At 33.9% G+C, this 27,247-nt stretch overlaps 1 protein-coding gene across 1 annotated transcript in view; it reads left to right on the top strand.

The window, feature by feature from the left end:
* The window catches only part of LOC134242972 (serine-protein kinase ATM-like), a gene marked incomplete at its 5' end in the record, with an annotated part of 49,883 nt that overhangs the window by 2,546 nt on the left and 20,090 nt on the right, over window positions 1-27,247 (top strand). The window contains one exon of the mRNA XM_062725185.1: window positions 14,797-14,920. Coding sequence (XP_062581169.1) covers window positions 14,797-14,920 — 124 coding nt within the window. The remainder of the gene's footprint in view (window positions 1-14,796; window positions 14,921-27,247) is intronic.

Genomic DNA, 27,247 nt, shown 5'->3' with positions numbered 1-27,247 from the left:
TGAACATTTTCAGCTTCTTCTCTGAAACCACTGAACCAATTTCAACCAAATTTGGCATATAGCATCTGTGGGTGAATTTTGTTCAAAAATTTTGTATTTACGAATTTCCCACATTCCAACATCCGCCCCCCAGCTGGGGCCTGGGGGCGTGGGGCATTTGAAACCACTAAAAATAGTGCAATCTTTAAAAATCTTCTTCTTTTGTCCCGGACATCAAGCAGTCAAACTGTTGATGTGATTGTAATCAGCATTATGGTCAATGACCAAAATATATAAAACCATCATGGCCCCAGGATCGGGGGTTCTGGTGTTAGGGTGGGGCTTAACTAATTATTATATAGTCAAAATGCAGTAAGTCTTTAAAAATCTTCTTCTCTGCTCCTGGGTATTGAATAAACAAATTAAGTTCATAGTTATGATGAGCAAGAGTGCCTCTACCAAAATTGTGCACAACTCATGGCCCCAGGGTCAGGGGTTCTGGTGTTGGGGGTGGGGCCAATTGATTATATAGTGAAAATGCATTATTTCTTTGAAAATCTTCTTCTCTGCTCCTAGGTTTTAAATAAACTAACTAAGTACATAGTTATGCTGAGCAAGAGTGCCTCTACCAAAATTGTGAATTTTATGGCCCCAGGGTCAGGGGTTCTGGTGTTAGGGCGGGGCTTATATTGATTATATAATGAAAATGCATTAAATCTTTGAAAATCTTCTTCTCTGCTCCTAGGTATTAAATACACTAATTCAGTAAATAATTATGATGAGCAAGTGTGCCTCTACCAAAATTGTGAAATTTATGGCCCCAGGGTCAGGGGTTCTGGTGTTAGGGTGGGGCTCTATTGTTTATATAGTGAAAATGTATTAAATCTTTGAAAATCTTCTTCTCTGTTCCTAGGTTTTAAATAAACTAACTAAGTAAATAGTTATGATGAGCAAGAGTGCCTCTACCAAAATTGTGAAACTCATGGCCCCAGGGTCAGGGGTTCTGGTGTTAGGGCGGGGCTCTATTGATTATATAGTGAAAATGCATTAAATCTTTGAAAATCCTCTTCTCTGCTCCTAGGTTTTAAATAAACTAACTAAGTACATAGTTATGATGAGCAAGAGTGCCTCTACCAAAATTGTGAATTTTATGGCCCCAGGGTCAGGGGTTCTGGTGTTAGGGCGGGGCTCTAAATTGATTATATAGTGAAAAAATGCATTATTTCTTTGAAAATCTTCTTCTCTGCTCCTAGGTTTTAAATAAACTAACTAAGTACATAGTTATGTTGAGCAAGAGTGCCTCTTCCAAAATTGTGAATGCCTTAGCATCTAGCTTAAAACATGAAACAAATTCAATCATTTGAAAGTTGTTGCATGATGCTCAGGTGACCTATAAGGCCCGTGGGCCTCTTGTTGATTGACATATCCAACTGTATGCTAAAAAGAAACGAGGCTTGCAACTTTATTTGCCCCTTTCCATGCCTCCCACACGTTTTTTTTTTTTTTCCCTTTTAAAAGTTGTATGCACTGCTCACCAGCTGAATTATGAATCCCAAACCTCTCCAAAATTCTTATAAATGATAAAAATCCTCAGGTATTAACTTTTCATCCTTATATTATTATTAACAAATAATTTTTTCTCCAATTTTCTACCTATTTAGTTCATTTAATTTTGTATTTAGAGAATTGTAAATTTCAAGACCCCAAGTTGTACCAAAAGGGGGGCCAGGATATTAAAAATGACAGCTCTGTTTGAAAAGGATCAGAGTAGCTGCAAATCTGTAAAAGCGTTATGGTTTTATATATTTGACTGTGTGGATGCTAGAAAGTGGAGAAATTCTGTGTGGTAGCGGCACAAATTGCGCAAAAAACTATTGTGCCGTAAATTGCACCTTTTTTGCATTATGGGTTCTGAAGCATTATGGTCAATGACAAATATATAAAACCATAATGCTACAGACCTGCAGCAAGGATCAGAGTATATGCCAATTAAAGTTGTTAAAACTTAACTAATTACTGACAATATATTTTTTTTAACCTGTATCCTTAATCAAAGGAAATTAAAGTTTAATTTATAGAGGGGGGGGGGGGATTTCAAATTTTTACACTTGTGTTTAAGGATGTACAACACCTTAATCTCTAAAATATCCTGTTGTTTAATTTTCGCTTTTTTTTATATTTAATATAAGACTTTATCTACTGTGTGTATGCATATTCTGGACAAAATCCTTAGCGTGATTTTTGGACAGGAAATTCCAAAAGTTACCCTCCTTTAGTTGTTTACGAGGAGAGAAAATTTTTAATCAATGAACTACTTAAACCTTGATTTTCAAAAAAGCCAGGTTAGCCTAGCTGTCAAAGAAAGATTGCTCGTACGGGCCCTGGTAAAATGTGAAAAAATAAACAAACTAGGAGATTTATTGTTCATAGAACAATAAGAAGTCTTTCCACCTTCTCTGAATTTCAATTTTGTTTATATCTAACTCCTTAAATACCATTTAAAAGAAACCAAAAGTGGCTGAAAGGATAAAAATAAAATGAAAAATTTTAAAATGTTGAAATGACCTTGACCTTTGACCTTGAATAAATTTTCAAGGTCAAAGGTCTAGGGTCACATTGCAATTAACTCCATGCCTCTACGACTTTTAGTTTTAAAGTTAAAAGGTTTAATATTAAGCACAAAGAAGTTAAAGGGCAGTAACTCATATAAGGGGTCATCAGATCCTTTCGCTATTGTACAATGAAGGTATGCCCAAAGTCCCTTAAGACATTAATGAAGGTTTTATGTCTCTGTGGTTTACGGTTTCGGAGGAGTAGCGATAACAAGGTTTTTGGCACAAAGGGCAATAACTTTTAGTAGGGTCAATTTTAGGGGACAAGAATGTAATCTTTGAAATAGTTTTAAGAGTACATGCTAAGGGTGCAAAGATAGATTGTATACGTTAAAAGACAAAAAAATATAAAAAGAGCTTAATTTCTCTTTTTTTTTTTTGGAATGACTTTGACCTTTGACCTTTGCATAAATTTTAAGGTCAAAGGTCAATGAATCATATGCAGTTGGTCCCATGTCTCTACCACTTCTCCTTTTGAAAATTTTTAATTATTTGTAAAATTCAAAAATTTTCATGGGCAATAACTCATTGAAGGGGTCACCGAATACTTTTGCAATGAATAGGCTGTAGAGTCTCCTTAATTGGTCGAAGACATTGGTGAAGGTTTCATACCTCTACAGTTTATGGTTTCGGAGGAGTAGCCATAACAAGCATTTCTTGAGGGAGATCCTGTTGCACCTTATTTATTTCTCCTCTTTGATGAAATCCTTGCTATTCTTGTGAAACAAAATAGACATTAAAGGCATTATTATTCAGGAAGAACATAAAATTTCCCAATATGCTGATGACACTTCGCTTGCCCTTGATGGTTCACCAAAATCACTTTTTGCTGCTCTTGATACTTTAGATTATTTTTTTGCAGTTATCTGGGTTGAAAATAAACAGTAGTAAAACAAAAATTATTTGGATTGGTTTAAAAAATTTTCAAACCAAGTTTTTCACCACCCAAGATGGAAGTTAGATTGGGGGTCAACAACTTTCTCCTTCCTAGGCATTAATTTTTCAGTAGACTTAGAAACAATAAGTGACACAAATTATAATTTAATTCTACCTAAAGTAAAATCATAGATTCAACAGTGGAATCGACGAATACAAACACCCATTGGTCAAGTCACTGTTGTTAAAACTCTAATATTACCAAAACTGAATCATTTACTGTAGACGTACTTTTTTCCACGGGGTCAAAATTTCGCGGAGTCTCAATTTCTGTTTAATCCGCAGGTAGAAAATTACGCTGATTTTTTAAAACCGTCATTATATGCCTTTCATTAGGGCCCCGCAAGGATTTGCGGGTGCCCTATAGTAATCATACTGTCCGTCCGTCTGTCTGTCTGTCCGTCTGTCACTCTTCCGTCCACAAATTTTCTGTTTTTTTTCTAATAACTTTTTTTATGGTTGCCCAATCAAGTTCAAATTTGGTATGGTAGTTCAGTAGGCAGAAATACATATTTTGATGCTAAGTTTGGTTCTCTATGTCCCATGGTTTGGAGCTGGGGTGGTGGGGTAGATTCCTTAACTATGCATAAGAATGAACGGGCAACTTTTTTTATGGTTGCCCAATCAAGTACAAATTTGGTACGGTAGTTCAGTAGGCAGAAATACATATTTTGATGCTACGTCTGGTTCTCTATGTCCCATGGTTTGGTGCTGGGGTGGTGGGGTAGATTCCTTAACTTTATATAAGAATGCATTGGCAAAGAGAGATAACTGCTGAAGATGTTCCCATTGTAAACTGAATGCTGCTAGGAGTCCCTTGTGATTAATTAGCTTTCCTCCTGAAGAAAATCCAGAGCATTATCTTTATCTGTCACATTGAGATTAATTACCACCTCTGTCTGCAAATGAAGTTTGTTTTGAAGTTAAATCAATTTGGAATGCTATGAACACTCTGAAATGTGGATCTAAATATAAATTTTTTATTATTTATTTTTGTCTGATATTTTTGATTTCATTGAATACTAAAAAAAAAAGAAATAGATTGAAGAAGAATTTTTGATTTACTTTTTTTCACTTTTTTCACTTTATTTTTAAACATATTAATTCAAGAATATTATTAATTTTTAATGTAGTTGTATAAAAACCCCATTCTATCATTAATACTGAAAAAGTTCTTATTGTAAATTTAGAAGAAAATGATGAGAGAGGTACAATTAATCCCTTGGGATTAATTATCTAGCCTGCTGCAGAAAATTTAGTAGGCTTTTCTTTATCTGTCACTTTAAGATTAATGAAAACCTTTGTCTGCAACTGCTGTTTGTTTGAAGTTAAGGTCAAGCCTTCATGATATTTGCATTCATTGAAGGCTGGCATTTTATATAACACAAGCTTCATAATTGTTTAAATATACATTCAATGTTAAGTTGTTCTTTACTGCCTAATGTAAATACAAGGATATTATTTTCAGGTTTTTGAATATTCAGGAATTATCTTGAAATTTTAAGAATACAGTTGCTGTTGCTTATTCTTCGTACATTTATTAATCATTCTGTAAGCTGCACCCTTTTAATTCTACCCCATGGCGGGGCCCTTGCTGACTGGTCAGTTTTCTAGTTTATAATAAGTATGCTTGCACAAATTTCCGTGGAAAATTTGTGACTGCGTACATAGCGTAAATTAATACCACGCGGAAAGAAGTACTTCTATAGTATTTATTTCTCTTCCTGCACCTAGCATTGACCAAATTTCCTCATTAAATAAAGATATCTTTAAATTTGTATGGAAATCAAAATGTGATAAGATTAAAAGAACAATAGCTACTCGGATAATCTGTCTGGAGGTTTAAAGATGGTAAATATTGACAACTTTATGAAATCCTTGAAATGCACTTGGGTCAAAAGACTGTTAACTGCAAGAAACAAAAAACCATGGTTTGATATATTCCTGGCAATTAATGGAAATGATGTTATAAAACAAATTTTAGATTATGGAGATGAATACATTTCTGTCATAATGTCAAAGAAATTCCTGGAAATATGTTATGAAAAAGGTAGAAAATGACATGGACATAAAAACTAAAGGCTTGTAATTTTCCAATATGGTACATTTTACTCAAACATAAAGATAAAAAATAAGAGTATTTTTATAGAAAATTGGTATTAGAAAGGTGTCAAAACTGACTTAGAGATTTTCTGTCCGAAGATTGTATTTTTCTTTCAAAGTCTTATTGGAGACAATGGTTCATGACTTGTAGGTTTGCAGAATCACCTTTTTGTATGTCATCAGTACTTCCTGTTGATACCGGAAGCGAATTTAAAAAATGCAATATTTCAATTTTTTTGTTTTTTATTATTTTTCTTTGATATTAGTTATCTTAACAATGACTCTTTTGCGAATGCAAAATATGTAATTTGTTTTAGAATCGAAAAAGGTAATCTCGAGATATTGGCATTTTAAAAATTTTAAGCGGTGTTGAACCATGGCCGAATGCTTAGCGCATAGGATTGTCATACGGGCGACCCGTGTTCGCTCCCCCCCCCCCGAATATCCGGTATTTTTTTAAATATCTTTTTCAGCTGGATTTTTCGTCTTTTTATTTCAGAATTGAACTGAAGATCTCTTGTTGCTCGCAAGATCATTTCTAGTTATTATTTTTATTCTTTTTTTGACTAAATTTTGTGCAGGCAATTACATAAGAACTATTTGGCAGATTTTAATGAAACTTTCACAAAATATGTGTCATTACATGAAGTTGTTACATCACAAGCAAAATTTGGAAAATTAGCTTCTGGTGCCAAGTTATGGGCAGTTTCCTGTTTTTAAAATGCAATTTTGTCCCCTTTTTAGCTCTACTGGTCAGAGACCAGAAGAGCTTATGCGATAGTAATGCATCCGGCGTCCGTCCGTCCGTCCGTCCGCTCTCCTCCTACGGTTTTGGTCTGTTTCAATATAACACATTTTTCAAATTTTTGATGCTACTCCTTTGTTACTACGGTTTTGGTCTGATTTCAATATAACTTGGCACACAAGTAGACTACATTAAGATACATAATTCTGTGTATCGATTTTTGATTTCGATGAACGTTGTTGCCTTTGTTACTAAAAATAGAAATTTCTGTGAAATACTTTCAAAATGCTACTCCTCCTACAGTTTTGGTCTGATTTCAATATAACTGAGCACACAAGTAGACTACATTAAGATACATAATTCTGTGTATCGATTTTTGATTTCGATGAACGGTGTTGCCATGGTTACTAAAAATAGAAATTTCTGTGAAATACTTTCAAAATGCTACTCCTCCTACAGTTTTGGTCTGATTTCAATATAACTTAGCACACAAGTAGACTACACTAAGATACATTATTCTGTTTATTGATTTTTGATTTCGATGAACGGTGTTGCCGTGGTTACTTAAAATAGAAATTTCTGTGAAATACTTTCAAAATGCTACTCCTCCTACAGTTTTGGTCTGATTTCAATACAACATGGCACACGAGTAGACTACACTAAGATACACAATTCTGTGTATCGATTTTTGATATCGAGGAAGGATGTTGCCATGGTTACTAAAATTGAAAATACTCTAAAACTTTATTAACTCTTTTCCCCCTGTTGCCACCATTTGACGCACTTGCGATTTCCCTAGAGTGTTTATCTGGCTGCCCCCTGAAGCCATTTTGACTGCCTTGAAATGACTGACCATTACATTTAGAACATGCTAATTAAGTACTTTAACATCATCAAAGTATCACATATTATATATTAATGTTTGGGGAATGGAATAAACTTTAGTATTGTCTAATTATTTTCTAAAAATTATTAATCTACAATTAACAATCTACAGGTGAAACCAGGTAAAATGATTTTTCCACAAAGTGAACTATAATCTTCATACTAATATCCTCACTATTAGTTAAACTTTCTATAAAACATACCAGTATACTTAGCTTATGATACCATACCATTTAAAAGGCTCATTAATTTTTTAATTATTAATAATTATGATAGTTTAATAATTAAAGGTAATTATCAAATCTTAAGCTAACTAAACTTCATGATCATGTTTGTACAGACAATGACAGAATCAAATTGTTGTTTATAGATATTTATTTAGCTGACCATTTCTTGCTTAAGTCTCTTGGGGAAATAAATTAATATCTTAACCAATGCCCAGAAGTAGAAATTTGCTGAAAGTAGAATTTAGCACTCATAAAACGCATGAAAATTCTGTGGCCGCCATTGCTGTTATTGCTCAAGATTCTCTGACGTTTTGCTATCTAATTTTCATTATAAAATTTTATTTCTATTAAATTCAACTTCAGAAATGATCTAAAACATTGTGAATGCTAATAAAACCCAAGGAATGGTTTAAAAAATGCAATATAAAGGCTGAATTTTGCTTGTGACAAGGCCCAATTTCTTCTTGTAAACAGACTGGGCGCCATTGTTTTCACACAGGTAAATCTCACGTGAATTCACACCAGATGTGACTTTACTAAATATAGAAACATTACCTAAGGCCAAAGTTTTTTTTTTTTTTTTGGTTTACGATTTTTTGACACAAAAATATGCGTTGGGCGGTCGAAAAAAAAAAAAAAAATTTGGAACCTTGACATATTTTTTTCTCCGGTAGCATTGAAATGTATTCAGATGCCTTGTTACTGTTGATGGTTTTCATTCTTCTGACTTACAAGTCCGAGTTTCCATGATAGACACATTGCACGGGTAAAATTAAGTGAATCTGCTATTCTCTGGTCAACCTTTCCACATATGAAAAAGTTTTTGGAAACTCTGTCATGGAAAGTCATGGACTGCTTTCACAACAGACTTTTACCTTAAATAAGATACGTGTGTCCATGCAGGGACCAATTAACCCAGACCCAAAATTTAAGGAGACATTTCTCCATCAAAGAAATTTAGGGAGAAGTTTTGAAATTTAGGGATCGAGACTTCTTGGCGCATATGTGGCACACATTAATTGTTATAAAACTATTTCATTGTTTATAAATTACAAACATTTCTATAATTTTTTCTGTATAAACATTGTATTTAAAATGATTTAATAAGAGAAAAAGAATCTTAAAAGAAATTTCCCCCAATTACAATATATAAATATCTAGAAAAAACAACATTGACATTAAATAAAATTTACTACTACGTGTACTACAATTAAAATGTAAAAGTTTCTTATCAGATTAATTGTTTATCTTTTTTTTTTCATTTCTTACATAGTAGCACGACCCTGAACTTCTAAAATTTCTCTTCTTATTTAAATTTCCAGACTTTTGGCATATAGTCATAATTTTGTTAATTTCTCTTCAAACTTTGTTTTAAATATAAAATTTATTTTCTAATAAAAGGTTTGAGGCACTTCTGCATACCGATTAAACTACACTTAAGTTTATCGGATCCGATGTGCGACTTCTGAAGAAGTTAATAACTTCACAATTTAACAGTAAAAATATGTCTGTATTCACAGCATGAATTAATTATTTGACAATAAAAAGATCTAAAATCTTCCCCAACATCTTTGGCATGACATCGATAGCTGTCCAGCTTGTGTATAACTTGTAACGATGGAAGTGTAAAATCGAGAGGAGTTCCGACGGAGTATTCGATGCATTGGTCATTAATAGTACAGAAACAGTCTGTAAGCGAGTCGCCCCCTAGGTTGATCCTTGCGCTTTCCAGCCATGTGGTTTGACAATCTGTGTTGTAAATTATAAAAACTGTCGTTTGGTCGAGAAAATTTCGGATTAAGGGTCCAGTTTCTAGAGTCAGACACATTATTTTTATACCCCCCGCAAACGAAGTTTAGGGGGGGTATATTGGAATCATCATGTCCGTCTGTCCGTCTGTCCGTCCGTCCGTCTGTCTGTCTGTCTGTCTGTCTGTCTGTAGACGAGATTTTGTCCGGACCATTACTCAGAAACTATTGGAAGGATTTGTCTGAAAATTTGTACACATATATGAAGTTGTGCACCTGATATTTTCATCTTGATTGGATTATTATTTTGAATTTTACAGGTGTTTTTTCATTTTTATTTTGTGGTTTTGTCTGGACCGTTTCTCAGAAACTATTGCAAGGATTAATCTGAAAATTTGTACACTTATTATTCACCATATGAAGGTGTGCACCTGGAATTTTCAACTCTTTTTGTTAATTTTTTTGCATTTTACAGGTTTTATTTTTTATTTTAATTGACTTGTTCATTTTGGGCTCATGTATAAGGTTTGAGATATAGAATCTAGAATATCTGTTCAAAAATACTACAGCTTAAAAGATAATGTAATTTCATTTGTCTCTTGGGAATAATGACTGGACATGCATCCAGTTAAAGATAAATTAATGAGTTTGGTGTTGGAAGTTGTTAAGGCATATCTCTTATCAAGCTGTGTGTTATCTAATCTCCAGGGAATAAGGCACAAGAATTAAAGATCTCTCTTCTCTTATTCTCTTAATTTTCAACTCTTTTTGTTAATTTTTTTGCATTTTACAGGTTTTATTTTTTATTTTAATTGACTTGTTCATTTTGGGCTCATGTATAAGGTTTGAGATATAGAATCTAGAATATCTGTTCAAAAATACTACAGCTTAAAACTACTCATAAAAACTTTTAAAAAAGAAACATCATCAAGTGTTAAAAACAGTTTTTACATTGCACAGAAGATAATGTAATTTCATTTGTCTCTTGGGAATAATGACTGGACATGCATCCAGTTAAAGATAAATTAATGAGTTTGGTGTTGGAAGTTGTTAAGGCATATCTCTTATAAAGCTGTGTGTTATCTAATCTCCAGGGAATAAGGCACAAGAATTAAAGATCTCTCTTCTCTTATTCTCTTAATTGTAATTTATTGTCTGTCAAAGCACTTCATTACTGGATGACCAGCTCTTTATTTTCAAAATGCATTTCAAATTGATATATCAAGATTAATTTGATTTTGTATAATGGTTTTTTTTCAACAATCAGTTTGCAGAGTGACATAACACATAATTGCAATATATTTTTTTAATGCAGAAATAAAAAAAAAATAAAATGAAAAAAAAAAAAATGTTACAATGGAATTAAATTGTATTAGTATTGATGTTTCATTTGGTTGCACCTTTGTTTCATTCATTAAGAAACATGATGAGCAATAATATTTCACTGCAAATATTTGTAAGTAAATTGTGAACCCCTCTAGATCCATACAGTATTTTTGAATTGGCACCTTCTCTGAAAAACCCAGCGGGGGGTATTTGTCCCTATTGGACATTTCTAGTTATTTTTGTAAATAGGGAAAAATAGGGTCGGCGGAATCGTAAACCAAGAGAAAAAAAAACTTTGGCCTAATGTGTAATACACATGATTGGCTGTTATTTTAGTGCTGACTTTATTTAGAAACAGGGGAAATCACAGAGCTATTTAGGGTTGTTGTGTATATGCGTCAAAAGTCGTCAACAGGAATGGGGCATAGCGTCAAATGGTGGCATCAGGGGGTAAAGGATGTAATGCATCAGGGGGAAAAGAGTTAATAGCTACTCCTACTGCTGTTGTCTTATTGCAGTATCTTGCCACAAAAAGAGCTCAATCAAGCGTCATTATTCTATTTATTGCTGTTGTAAAGTTTTAAGTCCCAAATGCTACTTTTCTCTTCCTTTGTTATAAGTACAAACCAGTAGAGCTTCAGTCTCGACAGAGACTTCTGGTTTCAAAAATGGCTGAAGGTTTGAACTGGAGACTTAATGGAGACGATAGTCCATGACATTTAGGTTTGCAGAATCACCTTTTCGTTCGTCGTCGGTACTTCCAGTCGCTACCGGAAGCTGATGTAAAAATCAAAATTTTTCAATTGGTTATAATTAGCGACTTTTTCAATATAACATTATATGTAATTTGTTTTTGAATTGAAAAGGCTAATCACGAGATATTTGCATTTTAAAAATTTGAAGCTGCGATTCAAAAGGGCGTAATGGTTAGCGCCTTGGATTTTCACATGGGCAATCCTCGTTCAATGCCCCTTGTGTCTGTATCTTTTTATCACTTTTTCTTCTTGATTTTTAGGTCATCTGAGTTACTAAGGTGACCCATTGCTATCCGTTTTCATCCGTCGTTTTGTGTCGTGCGTCGTGTGTTAACATTTGAACATTTTCAGCTTCTTCTCTGAAACCACTGAACCAATTTCAACCAAATTTGGTATACAGCATTTATGGGTGAAGGGGAACAAAAGTTGTGAATTTTATGGTCCCTGCCCCCCTGGGACCTGAGGGGTGGGGCCAACACCACTAAAATTATTGCCATCTCTAAAAATCTTCTTCTTTACTCCAAGGCATCAAGCAGGCAAACTGTTGGCATGAATGTAATGAGCATTGAGTCCTCTACCAAAATTTTGAAATTCATGGCCTCAGGGTCAGGGGTTCTAGTGCTAGGACAGGGCTATATAGATTATATAGTGAAAATGCATTAATGCTTTGAAATTCTTCTTCTCTGCTCCTGGGTATTAAATAAACTAAGTACATAGTTATGTTGAGCAAGAGTGCCTCTTCCAAAATTGTGAATTTTATGGCCCCAGGGTTAGGGGCTCTGGTGTTAGGCAGGGCTCTATTGATCATATAGTGGAAATACATTAATTCTTTGAAAACCTTCATCTCTGCTCCTGGGTATTAAATAAACTAACTGAGTACAAAGTTATGTTAAGCAAGAGTGCCTTTTCCAAAATTGTAAAATTTATGGCCTAAGGGTCAGGGGTTCTGGTGTCAGGGCGGGGCTCTATTGATCATATAGTGAAAATGCATTAATTCTTTGAAAATTTTCTTCTCTGCTCCTGGGTATTAAATAAACTAACTAAGTACATAGTTATGTTGAGCAAGAGTGACTCTTCCAAAATTGTGAATTTTATGGCCCCAGGGTAAGGGGTTCTGGTGTCAGGGTGGGGCTCTATTGATCATATACTGTATACAGGGTTATTTTCACCCCGTTTAATTTTCGCCTTTCACACTTGCAAACAATTTAGCACCGTTTTAAATTCGCCCATTCATAGTTTTATTAAAAAAAATATACTGTATTATTTCATTTCGCCCCGTTTTAAATTCGCCCAAATGAGGGTAGGTCGAAAGGGGCGAAAATAAAACGGGGGCGAAAATTTCCCTGTATACAGTAGTGAAAATGCATTAATTCTTTGAAATCTTCTTCTCTGCTCCTTGGTATTAAATAAACTAACTAAGCACATAGTTATGATAAGAGAGAGTGCCTCTTGTGAATTTTATGGCCCCAGGGTCAGGGGTTCTGGTGTCAGGGCGGGGCTCTATGGATTATATTGTTAAAATACATCAATTCTTTGAAAATCTTTTCATTTGCTCCTGGATTTTATGCCAATGATCCAAGTATATATATTTATGATGAAGAAAGTTGCATCTAGCAAAATGGTAATTTTGTACCCCCCCCCCCCCCTGAATAGTCTGAAAATAAATTAATGCTTTGAAATCTGCTCTTTGGTATTAATCAACTATTTTCTGATATAATTTGCAAAATTTTGAAATATGTGGCCCCAGTGTCAGTGGTTCCTTTGGGGTGAGGTGCACAACTTGTTATAAAGTTGAAGTGCATTTTCTCTTTGTTACTCTGATTTGCCTCTGGGTATTAAGTAAATAGAGTAACCATGCCAAGTCTATAATTATGATAAGCAATGGTGCCTCTTTCAAAATTGTGAATTGTGAATTCCATGGCCTCTGGTTTAAAACATGAACCAAATTTAATTGTTTGAAAGTTGTTACACAATACTCAGGTGACCTATAAGGCCCGTGGGCCTCTTGTTCGTTTTTATTTTAGAATCGGACGGAAGACCTCTGGTTGCTTACAACGAGTTCGTTTCTATTTATTTTTCTTCCTCTTCTTCCTGGGTACTCGGTGGATTCGAACCAGTACACTGTTCAGGGTGAAGGTCCGCAGCCTAACTTTCTGAGCTATAATGACTTTGTAGACACATCATAAATATCAACCAGTATTAAAGAAGTAGGTTTTCGCATTTTTTGTATTTTTTTTTTTTTTTTTTACGAATTTTGACCCTAAAAAATTCTTGTTTTAAATCATTCCTTAGATCAAAATCTATCAAAATTTCATAAATCAATTTAGGTGCAGGCCTGCCCTGAACGACTTCTAGGCCAAAATTCACGCAAAACTTGGTGTTTTAATTAATGGACAAATGCTGTTTTGACCAACTTTGGAGGTTAATTTCAAAGTTGCAAATAATAAATTTTAGGTTCAAAATGCAAATTTGAAAAATTTAGACAAATAACCTAAAAGGTTGAAAATAAGACGGATTTGATAATAAGACGGTTTTAAAAATAAGCCACCTATTTCTTGCATTGAAAATTACTTGAAAATAAGTCTGTTTTGAAAATAAGCCGGTCATAAAATTTCTATGAATTCACGATGTACGTTTAGCAATGTGCATTGCTAAAGGCACACCTTTTTTAAAACGGGCGCACAGAATTAAATACACCTGGAGACTATTCATTTAACTCTTATGGAAGTTTACCTGGATATTCTATTTTTAGAACAAGCAAGTAGTTCTCAATCTATCGATTACCATTTATTAAGAAAAACAGGAATTATTTAAATAATAAAATGCTTTCTTTGGTTGTTGGTACAGGAATTAGTGTTGTAGCTTATGTATATCAATCTACAGGGGAATATTTTTTAACCTACAGCTGGAACCCTGTGGCCTGTTTTGTAAAAGAACTTTGGACTACAGCTAAAAAATAAGTTGATTGTAAAATTCTATTAAAATTTATTTGCATAAAAATATCTTTCTTAATTTCTAAATTCTTTTCAAAAAGATTTAAACCATTTTCAAAGTATCGAAAAAAGGAAAGTTTTTTGCTTAACATTTAGATTTACATAAGTTCTTTTGTGAAATAAGGCCCAGGTTTGGATAGATGCCAAAAGTGAACACTCATTCAAAGTCAGAAAAATTGCAATTTTTGAAAAAAAGTACTGATACATAAAAATTTTATTATACCTCCAATTTATAAGGTCAATATCAATCTTTTACATCATCAAAAAAGAGTCCAGGCCATAGCTTGAGTGCCCTTTGATATTTTGATTTTAAACTTGGAACATAGTAGGAACACATTAATACAAGATGCACTGCACCAATATTTTGACCTTTACCTCTTTCTTCATTTGGCCTTTTGTTTGATGTTTACCTCTTATTTAGTAGAATTTTGTGTTTCATGTCAAAATGAGTTTTACAAAAGAACTAATATTAATGCTTTGGTTTCAGGAACCTGGACCCCGAGCCAAATCCACCATGTTACAAAATGTACCAGATACAGTCTACTCTTGATTACCTGACCAGTAATTTGTCTGGGAAAAAATCTCTGGTAGAAGTACTGTCAAAGACACAGGTATTATTTGGTGTGAACTAACCTCCCCCACCCCCTTCCAGCTCTTTTTGAATTTAGCATGCCTAATGAGGTAGGGAAATATGTGCATAATTTGCCACATGTAATAAAAAGTGTGATAGAAATTACAAAAATTGTTTTACATGGCATTTTAAATCTACCTGCTTTTTATTTAATTGAGATACATTTAAAATATTTTCATACCATATCAGTAGGTGCTAGTATCTGTCCTTTGTTTCAGTACATTGTTTGATTGTAGATATGTTGCTTATTTGTGCAAAAAAACGATGGCATCCTAACATCCAGACATGTCTTAAACTTATTAGAACCCGACACTCTTAATGAAGCATTTGGTCAGTTGCTCATATGTAGATTTTGATTAAGAGTGTTTCGGCAGTATTAATAACATGTCATTTCATAATTGTGATAAGGCCTGCCATCATCAGGGGTCCACCTTGTGCATAAATCAATCAATTTCTTTGAACTTCATTAAGAATGTCGGGTTCTAATAAGTTTAAGACATGTCTGGATGTTAGGATGCCGTCATTTTTTTTGCACAAATTATGTGCAGAGATGTTTTTCTTAATAACATGACAGCATTTTTGTAGAATTTAAAAAGATATTCAACATTGATTTTTCACCCAGTAAATACAAAATTGGCCATTCTACTGATCTTAAAAATTTTGTGACACTGAACCTCCAAACTTTGTGACACACCATCTTATTCAACATTCTCACAATAAATCGGCTTAATATCAGAAATCCAACATACAAATCAACACAAAATATCAGTCTATTCTAAAATATAGTTCTTAATTAACACACAAAAGGGATTATTGAGATGTAATTTCAAACAGATTAGCTCATGTAATTATATTTTTAAGTAATCAAAGACTTTTTAGGTGTATCCCATATTTCGTCGATTAACTCTTGTCTACGATGTACATCTCTGTCTTGGATTTTGAGCAATGCGTTCATAGCATACCCCATTGAATGACACCACAATTGTAACAATATATATGTACGTCATTTACATCATATTTTGAATTTTTCTACCAAATTTGATGTTTGTATTGTTTGTTTTATGGAAGTTATCATTTTGTCGTTGCATCTGCAACGTCCTGTTAACAGTCTACATGCTTTTTTGATGTAATTGATGGAATAATCAAATTAATATCTTTGACAAATGAAATTTTTTTATCAATATTTTTGTTAAAATGTATTCAGTATACGATTATCAACCTAATGATACATAGTTTTCATATAGTGAACTGTTTTAAAATTATTTTTTAAAAAAGCACAAATGCCACCGCAATGGTAATTTTTGACTTTCTGACACCAACACTGTGCGCAACTTCATAACATTTTTTGACCTTGACCTCACTTTTCCTAAATTAGTGTTTATCTCAGGTTTGAAGAAACCATTCAAGATATTTTGATTAAACTTCATATGCTAATACTTCTGATGAGAGCTATTCGATTTCATCAACATTTTTATGCCAGCCATGAATACTGCCAGGCGTATATCGTTTGTCATGTCCATCTTCCATCTGTCCTTGCATTGTGCTTTGCACTAAGCTCAGTTCAAAGCTCAGTTTCAAAGAAACTATTCAAGATATTTTTATCAATCATTTGCTGATAGATGTTGATGAGAGTTACATGTATGCAACACATAAACATTTTTTTTTATACCCCCGCAAACGAAGTTTAGGAGGGTTTATTGGAATCTGCTTGTCTGTCCGTCCATCTGTAGACAAGATTTTGTCCGGACCGTTTCTGAGAAACAATTGGATGGATTTGTCTGAAAATTTATACACTTATTATTTACCATATGAAGGTGTGCACGTGGTATTTTCACCATGATTGGATGAGTTTTCTGCATTTTACAGGCATTTTTTCTTTTTTATTTTATGGTTTTGTTTGGCTCATAACTAGAAAACTATCAGACTTACAATCATCAAACTTGGCCAATTTATGCATCTTGGGTAGAAGGTGTGTCGTGACCTATTTCAAGTTGACTGTGACTTTTAATTTGATTGAAATTTTTAAGAAAAAAACTGTCTTTTACTATTTAATTATGCAATCCCAAAAAATGTAAGAGTGTTTCTGTATTCCTATTTAAAAAATGTTAGATTAAGAAAAAAAATTTTTTCATCATATACTTTACAGCAATCCATAACAAATGTTATTTTATAAGAGATAATCTACCTCTCCCAATGGTTTAATTATCAAGCACTGGTCAATGAGAATTTTGATAACAGAAAATTGCATGTCAAATTAGAGAGAAGTTAATTTATTTAGTGTAAGGAGCTAACTGATACAAGCAATTATCAGTTATCTCTTTGAAACTGGGCTATGGAATCAGCCTGAAGGTCAAGATCTAGTAAATGAAAGGTGCCTACAGATTTATCAAATTTGAGAAATAAATTCCTTTATTGATGCTTTAGAACTTTAGCTTGGTCAAATAAGGTGTTTCGGGGCATAATTTGTAGGTAAACAAGATTAAAAACTATATTTTAAACTGTCGTTTTCAATGAAAAATTTAGAAAACCAGTCATGAATATGGGAGTTTTTTTCATATTCGACAGAGGAAATGTATCCAGATTGCCTACAGAAAATGGTAATTAGTATGTTCATGGCCTCTTCTTTAAATCAATATCAAATTTAATATAGGTATCCAGTTTACTTTTCATATGATTTCAAATTGAATGTCATGAAAATACCCTTTTTTCTACATAATCTGCTAAAGCCGTAAAGTACGGGAAAAAGAAAGTTGAAATTGATTATGACGTCATAATGGATCTTAAACAGTTTTAATGATTATCCTAACTTATTTGATGAATTTGAGAAAAAAGTAATTCAAACTATGATATGATAAACTTATTTGATATTGTATAATATAATTATACCCCCCCCCGCAAACGAAGTTTAGGGGGGTATATAGGAATCAGCTTGTCAGTCTGTCCGTCTGTCTGTCTGTGCCAACGTGTCCGGTCCATATCTTTCTTACGGAGGAACGTTAGAATCTATTATTATACTTCTGTTAAAATGTTTCCTATATAAAGTTCAGAAGGTAAACTAACTATCTTTTATAGTTCACGCATAGCAAAGCTATACCCCGGGGTATAGTTTTTGCTATCCACCCTCGGAAAATTTTCATGCAATTTTTGCCTCCAATTTTGATTTCAAGCAATAAATCTATGGACTTCAGTAGCATTGTGACGTCATCAGGATTTCAGATTATTCTTGCAGTATTATCTTACTCCAAAAAATTCAAACCTCAGAAATTATATTATACATCAGGCCACTTTTTTTTTATTAGTTGTTTTTCAAGACCGCCGACTTAAAATTTGAGAAGTTGAAAAAAAAAAAAATTTTTGATAGGCTTTTTTTTGACATTTGAAATTGCCGCTGAAAAATACAAAGGTAAACTTTGGGGAAAAAATGTGTCACATGCTGCAAAAATGGTGACGACCATGGAAAGGAACATGTCATCAATACAGTGTTTCCAAAAACCATTGGTCCTACCGGCAAAACAGATAGAAAATCGAAATTTCTGAGATTAAATTCACTATAGATCTTTTACCACTGGTCCATGTGACCGATTGGGGTGAGGGCTTGTCCTGATTAATTAATTGTTCTCTGATCTAATGTGATGTCTTCAATAAATGAAAATTTTTAATACAGTATGCTTCTATTCTTCGTAAATATTCACAATCTTATCTATTTTGCAATTCTACTTGACTTGTTTACTTCCAAAAATGATCGTTTTTTTCCTAATCCGAATTTCCTCCATTCTTCTGTTAATGGTAAATACATGCAGTAAATATAAGTCATGAAGTGCAATGCCCACTGAGAAAACGTGAAGATGATTTACCAGGAATTTTTTTTTTTTATTTTGAATTTCTATCATAACTGCTATTTATATATGATTCAATTTTACAAGTGAGGATTAAACTTTTAAAATTAATTTTAATTCCCATAATGGTAGTTGCAATCAACTAAATTTTATTTATCAAAAATTAAATTAATTGCATTACGTAGCTATTTTTCACATTAACATTGAACCATTCCAAGTTAAATTAGATCATAACGATAAATCGCAACATCAAATCAAAAATTAAAATTACTACTAAACAAGAAGCAGTTTAATTGCATGTAGAAGATTTTGAAATATTTAATACTAGTGTACTCTAAAGTACTCTATAGTAATCTGTTTAGTACGACCATTTTTCAACTGTCTTTTTTTTTTTTTTTTTTTCCGACTGACCGACCTTATTTTTTCAAAAAAAGTCTTGAAAAACAACTAATAAAAAAAAAATGGCCTCAGTATAATAAAACGCTTATCCACTGGTTGTGAGCCAGGCAAGCCCTCGGGGAATAGTTCCCTGTCGTAGGTTTGATAAAAGAGCTATCCCACTCACAACCAGTGGATAAGTGCATACTACTCCATACATATCCCAAGGTCATTTGGGGAAGTTCAAGGTCACTGGAAGAAAAATTTCATAATTCGTGTCTGGTCCATATCTTTCTTATGGAAAAACCTGGTAAGTTCTCGTTCCACACAAAGATTGCTCATGACCTAAGTGTGTGTCCTGACCTTGACCCAAGGTCATTTGGGGAAGTTCAAGGTCACTGGAAGAAAAATTTCATGATTCGTGTCCGGTCCATATCTTTCTTATGGATAAACTTTACAGGTTCTCATTTCACAAAAAGATTCCTAAACTTCTCATTTCACACAAAGAAGGGTGATACCTTGACCCAAGATCATTTGGTTCTCATTTCACAAAAAGACTGCTCATGACCTGAGGGTGTGTCAAGACCTTGACCCAAGGTCATCTGTGCAAGTTCAAGGTCACTGAAAGAAAAATTATATAATTCATGTTTGTTACATATCTTTATTATGGAAAAACTTGAATCTACTACTTCACAGAAACATTGCTTATGACCTGAGGTTGTGTCATGACTTTGAACCAAGGTCATTTATGCAAGTTCATGGTCACTGGAAGAAAAAGTTCATAATTCGTGTTTGGTCCGTATATATAGTCTATTTTTTATACCTCCCACAAATGAAGTTTGGGGGGGGGGGTATATAGGAATCACCTTGTCTGTCTGTCCATCTGTCTGTCTGTCCGTCCGTCCGTCTGTCAGTGCAAATGTGTCCGGTCCATATCTTTCTTACAGAGGGACATTAGAATCTACTACTCCACACAAAGATTTCCTATGACCTAAGGGTGTGTCATAACCTTGACCCAAGGTCATTTGGGGAAGTTCAAGGTCACTGGAAGAAAAATTTCATAATTCGTGTCCGGTCCATATCTTTCTTATGGATAAACTTGGTAGGTTCTCATTTCACACAAAGATTGCCCATGACCCAAGGGTGTGTCATGACCTTGACCCAAGGTCATTTGGGGAAGTTCAAGGTCACTGGAAGAAAAATTTCATAATTCGTGTCCGGTCCATATCTTTCTTATGGATAAACTTGGTAGGTTCTCATTTCACACAAAGATTGCCCATGACCCAAGGGTGTGTCATGACCTTGACCCAAGGTCATTTGGGGAAGTTCAAGGTCACTGGAAGAAAAATTTCATAATTCGTGTCCGGTCCATATCTTTCTTATGGATAAACTTGATAGGTTCTCATTTCACACAAAGATTGCCCATAACCCAAGGGTGTGTCATGACCTTGACCCAAGGTCATTTGGGGAAGTTCAAGGTCACTGGAAGAAAAATTTCATAATTTGTGTCCTGTCCATATCTTTCTTATGGAAAAACCTACTTCTGAAAAAACTCAGCGGGGGGTATTTTGTCCCGTTTGGACAGTTCTAGTTTTATTAGGCTGCGCCTTCGTTTCATTTATGAAAAATATAATGAGCAATTACATTTGCACTAAAAATGTTTTAGCATTTCTCTCTTCTCATAGATCCATGAAATATTCATGATTTAGCACCTCTGAAAAACCCAGCGGGGAGTATTTTGTCCCGTTTGGACATTTCTAGTTAAAACTAATTATACTGTGTGTGTGTGTGGGGGGGGGGGGGGGTATTGGAATCAGCATGCCCATTCTCCATATGATTATGAATTTCAGATTGAAACTTTAAGTCTGATTTTAAATCCAAATAAATCATCAAGTATTAAAAAAAATTGGTAGATAGTCCGCACAAATCTAACAATCATGCAGGAACCTTATTCAAAATGATGCATCAAGATTACACAACTTTTTTTCAGTATAAGTCTTTGTATCAAATTTATACAAAATCTTTGTTTTCAGATTTAATTTCAGAATGACACAATTGTGCATTTTGATTGCACTACAAAGGAGATAGTTAAGATCCATTCATCCCTTGACATTGATCAGTGGACATGCATCCAGTCAAAGATTAATTAATGAGTTCATTGTAGGAAAGCTGCTGTCTCAATCATTTCTGTTAGCTAGCATCCTGATCAAGGAGCTCTTATCTGTGTCTTTTGGGAATTAGACAGAAGAACTGCTGGTCAGTTTAAATAGCATATGTCATTTGATGGCCAGCCTTCTATTTCTAAAATCAATTTGTTATAGATTAAGTTTTTAATACATGTACTAATTAGTTAAATTTATATATTTAAATTAGAAAAAAATGGAAATATCAAGTGACAAATTTCAGAGCATCATGTCCCACATGAAAGATATATGCATATGTGTGTTTGTGGGGGAGTGGCATTTTTAAAGCTATAGTGCAACCAGTTGATGATTATTTGTTATGATTATACTACCCGCAAACGAAGTTTAGGGGGGGGGGGGTATATTGGAATCACCATGTCCGTCTGTCTGTAGACGAGATTTTGTCTGGACCATTACTCAGAAACTATTGGAAGGATTTGTCTGAAAATTTGTACACATAATATTCACCATATTAAGGTGTGCACCTGATATTTTCATCTTTATTGGATGATAATTTTGAATTTTACAGGTGTTTTTTTCATTTTTATTTTGTGGTTTTGTGCAGACCGTTTCTCAGAAACTATTGCAAGGATTTATCTGAAAATTTGTACATTTAGTATTCACCATATGAAGGTGTGCACCTGGAATTTTCAACTTTATTTCTTCATTTTTCTGCATTTTACAGGTTTTATTTTTTATTTTAATTGACTTGTTCATTTTGGGCTCATGTATAAGGTTTGAGACATAGAATCTAGAATATCTGTACAAAAATGTAAACTACAGCTTAAAACAACTCATTACAACTAAAAAAAAAAAGGAACATCATCAAGTGTTAAAAACAGTTTTTACATTACACAGAAGATAATGTAAATTCATTTGTCTCTTGGGAATAATGACTGGACATGTATCCAGTTAAAGATAAATAAATGAGTTTGGTCTGGGAAGTTGTTAAGGCATATCTCTTATCAAGCATGTGCTATCTAATCTCCAGGGAATAAGGCACAAGAATTAAAGATCTCTCTTCTCTTAATTGTAATTTATTGTCTGTCAAGCACTTCATTACTGGATGACCAGCTCTTTATTTTCAAAATGAATTTGATATATCAAGATTAATTTGATTTTGTATAGTGATTTTTTTTTCAACAACCAGTTTGCAGAGTGTCATGACACATAATTGCAATATATTTCTTTAATGCAGAAATAACAAAAAATGTTACAATGGAATTACAATGTACAGTTAATTCTCGATAAACCGCCACCATTTGTGATTTAGAAATCATGGCGGTATAACGAATTTGGCGATGAATTGAATTTCCCATCTTTTAGGAAACAAGAAGTAGAGTTACCGTTCTTAGAAATACCATAAAGCGTTTCTAATTCTTATAATTACATGTCCATGTATATAAAACATTTTTCTAAATTTTGAAATACTTCAAGTAATTTTTATGTATAATTTCTTTTTAAAACAAAGTGTGCAGTTATGAAATAAAGACAAGTACATGTGCATCTATGTATATGTAAATCGGCACGTCTGATATTGAAAAAAAATGCTGGGTCGATCGTCGTGATATATTGCTGACAGTACGTAAAATGGTTTCTTGAATAAATTTATTGTTTATGGCATCATTGTTAGTGAAACGTTCACAATTTATACCGTATAATTATTTTTAGACAAACTTTGCATTGTTTAAAGCAGAGATCTTTAAAATAATATTCGGCGTACTTTCACAACTACCCCTTTATTGGCGAAGCCGTGACTAAATGATTTTTTTTAAACAAAACAACAGAACAACATCATTATAACAGTTCATATTAAAATTATCTGTTCATTTAATTTTAATTTAATTATTTAATTGCGTATATACCTTGTCTGGCTTTGCATGCTTTACAACACGGATAGCGTCAACCAATTAGCCGCGCTTCACTGACCGCATGCACCTGTGGCGGTATATCGAGATAATTGACACTTAAAAATGGACGTTTGTTTCGAAAACAGGGTGGCGGATGGCGGTATGCGAATTTGGCGTTATAACGAGAATTTTATATAGCAAGAAAAACGTTCTTGGGAAATCATGGCGGTATTGCGAAAATGGCGATGAATCGAATGGCGATAATTCGAGAATTGACTGTATTAGTATTGATGTTTCATTTGATTGCACATTTGTTTCATTCATTAAGAAACATAATGAGCAATTATATTTCACTGCAAATTTTTGTAAGTAAATTGTGAACACCTCTAGATCCATAAAGTAATTGTGAATTGGCACCTTCTCTGAAAAAACCCAGCGGGGGGTATTTGTCCCTATTGGACAGTTCTAGTTAATGCTTACACCACAGGAGATGTTTAAACAAATATTATAAGGAATGGAAAAAATATGGAAATCCTTTTAAAGAAAATCTTTAAAAATCTTCTCAAGAACCATTGGGACAGAAAAAATGAAACTAATGTTGAATCATCCTAAGATAGTGGACATTTAAATTTGTTCAAATCATGATCCCTGTGGGTAGGGTGGGGTCACAATGGCCGATCAAAGTTTTACTTAGGAATATAAAGGTGAAATCTTTACCAATCTTCTTCTCAATATGATCATAGGGACAGGATTGATGAAACTTATGTTAAATCATCCTCAGGTAGTGTACATTCAAGTTTGTTCAAATCATGACCCCCCGGAGGTAGGGTGGGGCCACAATGGCTGATCAAAGTTTTAAATAGGAATATAATGATAAAATATTTAAAAATCTTCTTCTCAATATGATCATAGGGACAGGATTGATGAAACTTATGTTAAATCATCCTCAGTAAGTATACATTCAAGTTTGTTCAAATCATGACCCCCAGGGGTAGGATGGGGCCACAATGGCCAATCAAAGTTTTACATAAGAATATATAGGAAAAATCTTTAAAAATCTTCTACTCAAGAACCAAGCATTCTCAGGTAGTGTAGAATTAAATTTCTTCAAATCATAACTCCCAAGGGTAGGGAAAGGTCTCAATGGTGGATCAACATTTTACATATGAAAATAAAGGGAAAAATCCCAATAACAGAAAAGATATGTTGAGTTATATTGACATGTAAGCATCCTCATGTATTGAAAATTTAAATTTGTTCAAATCATGAGTACCCTTTGGGGTAGCAGAGCAAACACGGACCTCCAAAACATTAGAGGTGGGATCAGGTGCCATGGAGGAGTGAGCATCCCCTGCTGACTGGTCCCACCCACCGTGTGCTCCTTGTCATGATCGGAAAATGACAAAAAAATCCATCGTCATTTCAGTGTATAAATAATGGACTAATAATTAATATGAAAAAACGTCAGCATTTGACTCAAAGATAAATTGTATTTGCTGACTAGGTCATTGTATTGACCATAGAACTTATGAAATGAAGACTTCTGATATTCCTTGTTTCATCACCTTGCTTGTCAATAATTTACCTCATTTTAGAAATTGTTCATATGCAGAGCATGCTTTTGCGTATCGAATCAACTAAGATATATACACTCCATATGCAGGTGATTAAGGTATATTGCTGCATAAGTATGGGAAGTTGATGATAGAAAAGTTAAAGTCATCACGTTTATCATATAGCTTGGTTGTTAGATTACCATCAACGTCTTTTTCAAGTAAAATATCCAAGTATGAAACAGATGTGTCAGACTCTGTGGTATCTTTTATCGCTAGCTCACCAGGATATATCGTATCAACGTAGGAATGGAAATTACCATTATAAATTGACAATACGTCGTCGATATATCTAACTGTCGAGTTGAAGGCCACAGCAAATGTTTTCTTCTTTTCACACTTAAGATTTTGCACAAATTCTGCTTCATATGAATATAAAAATAGGTTTGCTAATAATGGAGCGCAATTGGCACCCATGGGAATTCCAGTAGATTGTTGGAATACCTGGTCTCCAAAAACCACATAGATATTGTCAATCGGAAACTCAAGCATCTTTTTGATGTCAACTTCAGAGTACATGTGTGTGCAATTAGAATGTGTTTTAGCAAAATAATTTTGCAAATGACCAGATAAGTAAATTTAGGAGTTCCATTTTTATTGAAAAAGCAGCTGTCAATGATATAAAAAATCCAGGACTTTAATTTGTCATTTGGATTGGTTGTGTATAAAGTTGAAAAGTCTAAAGTTTTTAAGCTGTTGATTTTGGTAAAATCTTGTGATTTCAAAATGTCCAAAAGTTCTTTGGAATTTTTGAATATCCACATCTGATTCACACCACTTCTTGAATATATTGTTGCACAGTACTCTTGAAGTTTTTCCTTCACTATTTTCAATATCTTAGTGAGGAGTAATGAAAGAGGCTTGGTTGAACATTTACTTGAACCTACAATGTATGTTTGTAAGGATTTTTATGAAGTTTCGGAATCCAATATATACCGTATCATGGTTTTTTTTTTAGGTGCTGCTAAAATTTATAAGTTTTATAAATCCATAAGATTTAAACGCGTAAAATTTCACATCATTTATAAAGCGACTAGTGTAAATTTTCAACATCGTATGTGTAAAAGTAATGCTAATTGTCATGAAGCTCACTCCCTGCTATATAAATTAGTGTACTGTTGGTATTCTGAGCACTTTTAAGTCAATCATCAATTGGGACCATACAGGTAAATCTCAATTAACTTGTTTAAATTATACAAACATCGTCAATTAATTAACTAGATGCTGTCATGAGACAGTAATACCCGCACTAAGGTGTTTGCCTCTAAATACACGCTCCTACATATTGGGCGGCTTTCCACAGAAATAGTCAAAATAATTCTATAATTTACATGTATTCATCAAATTGAGTATGAAATTCTCAGACCCAGTGACCTATAACTCAGAACCTCTTATATTTATTTTATACATGTTTAATTCATTATATACCAGTCTGAATTTTATTAATGATGTAAATTCATGCACGGATCTGTCGGGGGGGGGGGGGGGGGGTCAGGACCCCCCCCCTAGAATTTACAAGGTAAAAAATGTATATACTAAAACAAGGAAAAAGTTACAATGGACCCCCCTTGGAAAATGCAGATCCCCCCCCCCTGGTAAACACGAATATGTGTAAAATAGGTATGAAAAGTTAAACATTTGCGGCAATAGAAGTCACCACTACCCTCACCCCCCCCCCCCACCCCCCACGATATAGGTTTTTGACGTTTGGGTGAGTTTTACTTTACGTTTTTTTTTTTTTTTGATTATCAATTTCTGGGATAGGATTTTTTTTTGACTGAGGTGGACCCCCCCCCCCCCCCCCCCCCCGGAAAAAATTTCTGGATCCGCGTCTGAAATTAGATTTTGATATATGTTTTGCTCATAATAGGACCTTTTTAAATTTACTACCCCCCCCCCCCCCGACACCACAATCACACAGCACATACTTTTGGGAATAGGCTAGATGGAAAAGGTTTGTTAAAATTTAATATCGTTTGTTATGAATTAATTTAAAATTTGTTCTTGTACTATACATGTGAACATGTAAATTTCTACATCACATCACGTTGCGTCACCCATTATCATATTTATAGATTAAACACCATTTGGCACACCTCGGCCGATACCCACTTCATCTGATAAGGTGATGGAATCGACGAAGGTTCGCCAAAATGGCACATGGCTGCAGTCTGGTGTGCATTGGATTAATTCATTTTGTGTTATAATTGGATTTAGGCCTATATTTCATGAAGTTGACGAGACACAGGGAGTCGGTAAGTAGAAGTTTTAGTATAGTGGGGGGTAAAATACACCCAAACGATTAGGTTAAAGTTTAAAAAGGGTCAAAGATCATCGCATGCCACACTAGACGAATTTCATATTGTGAAGTTATCTCCCGTTGTCGATGTGACATTCAGTTACTGCCAATACTGGTGCGGATCCAGAATTTTTTTTGGGAGTAGGGA

Source organism: Saccostrea cucullata, unplaced genomic scaffold (assembly GCF_032062105.1).
Source record: "Saccostrea cucullata isolate Sc308-1 unplaced genomic scaffold, CSIRO_AGI_Scuc_v1 ctg2546, whole genome shotgun sequence".
In the NCBI taxonomy this organism is placed as follows: domain Eukaryota; kingdom Metazoa; phylum Mollusca; class Bivalvia; order Ostreida; family Ostreidae; genus Saccostrea; species Saccostrea cuccullata.
Note: the sequence above shows the minus strand (reverse complement) of the source record. Positions and strands in the feature narration are given on the sequence as shown.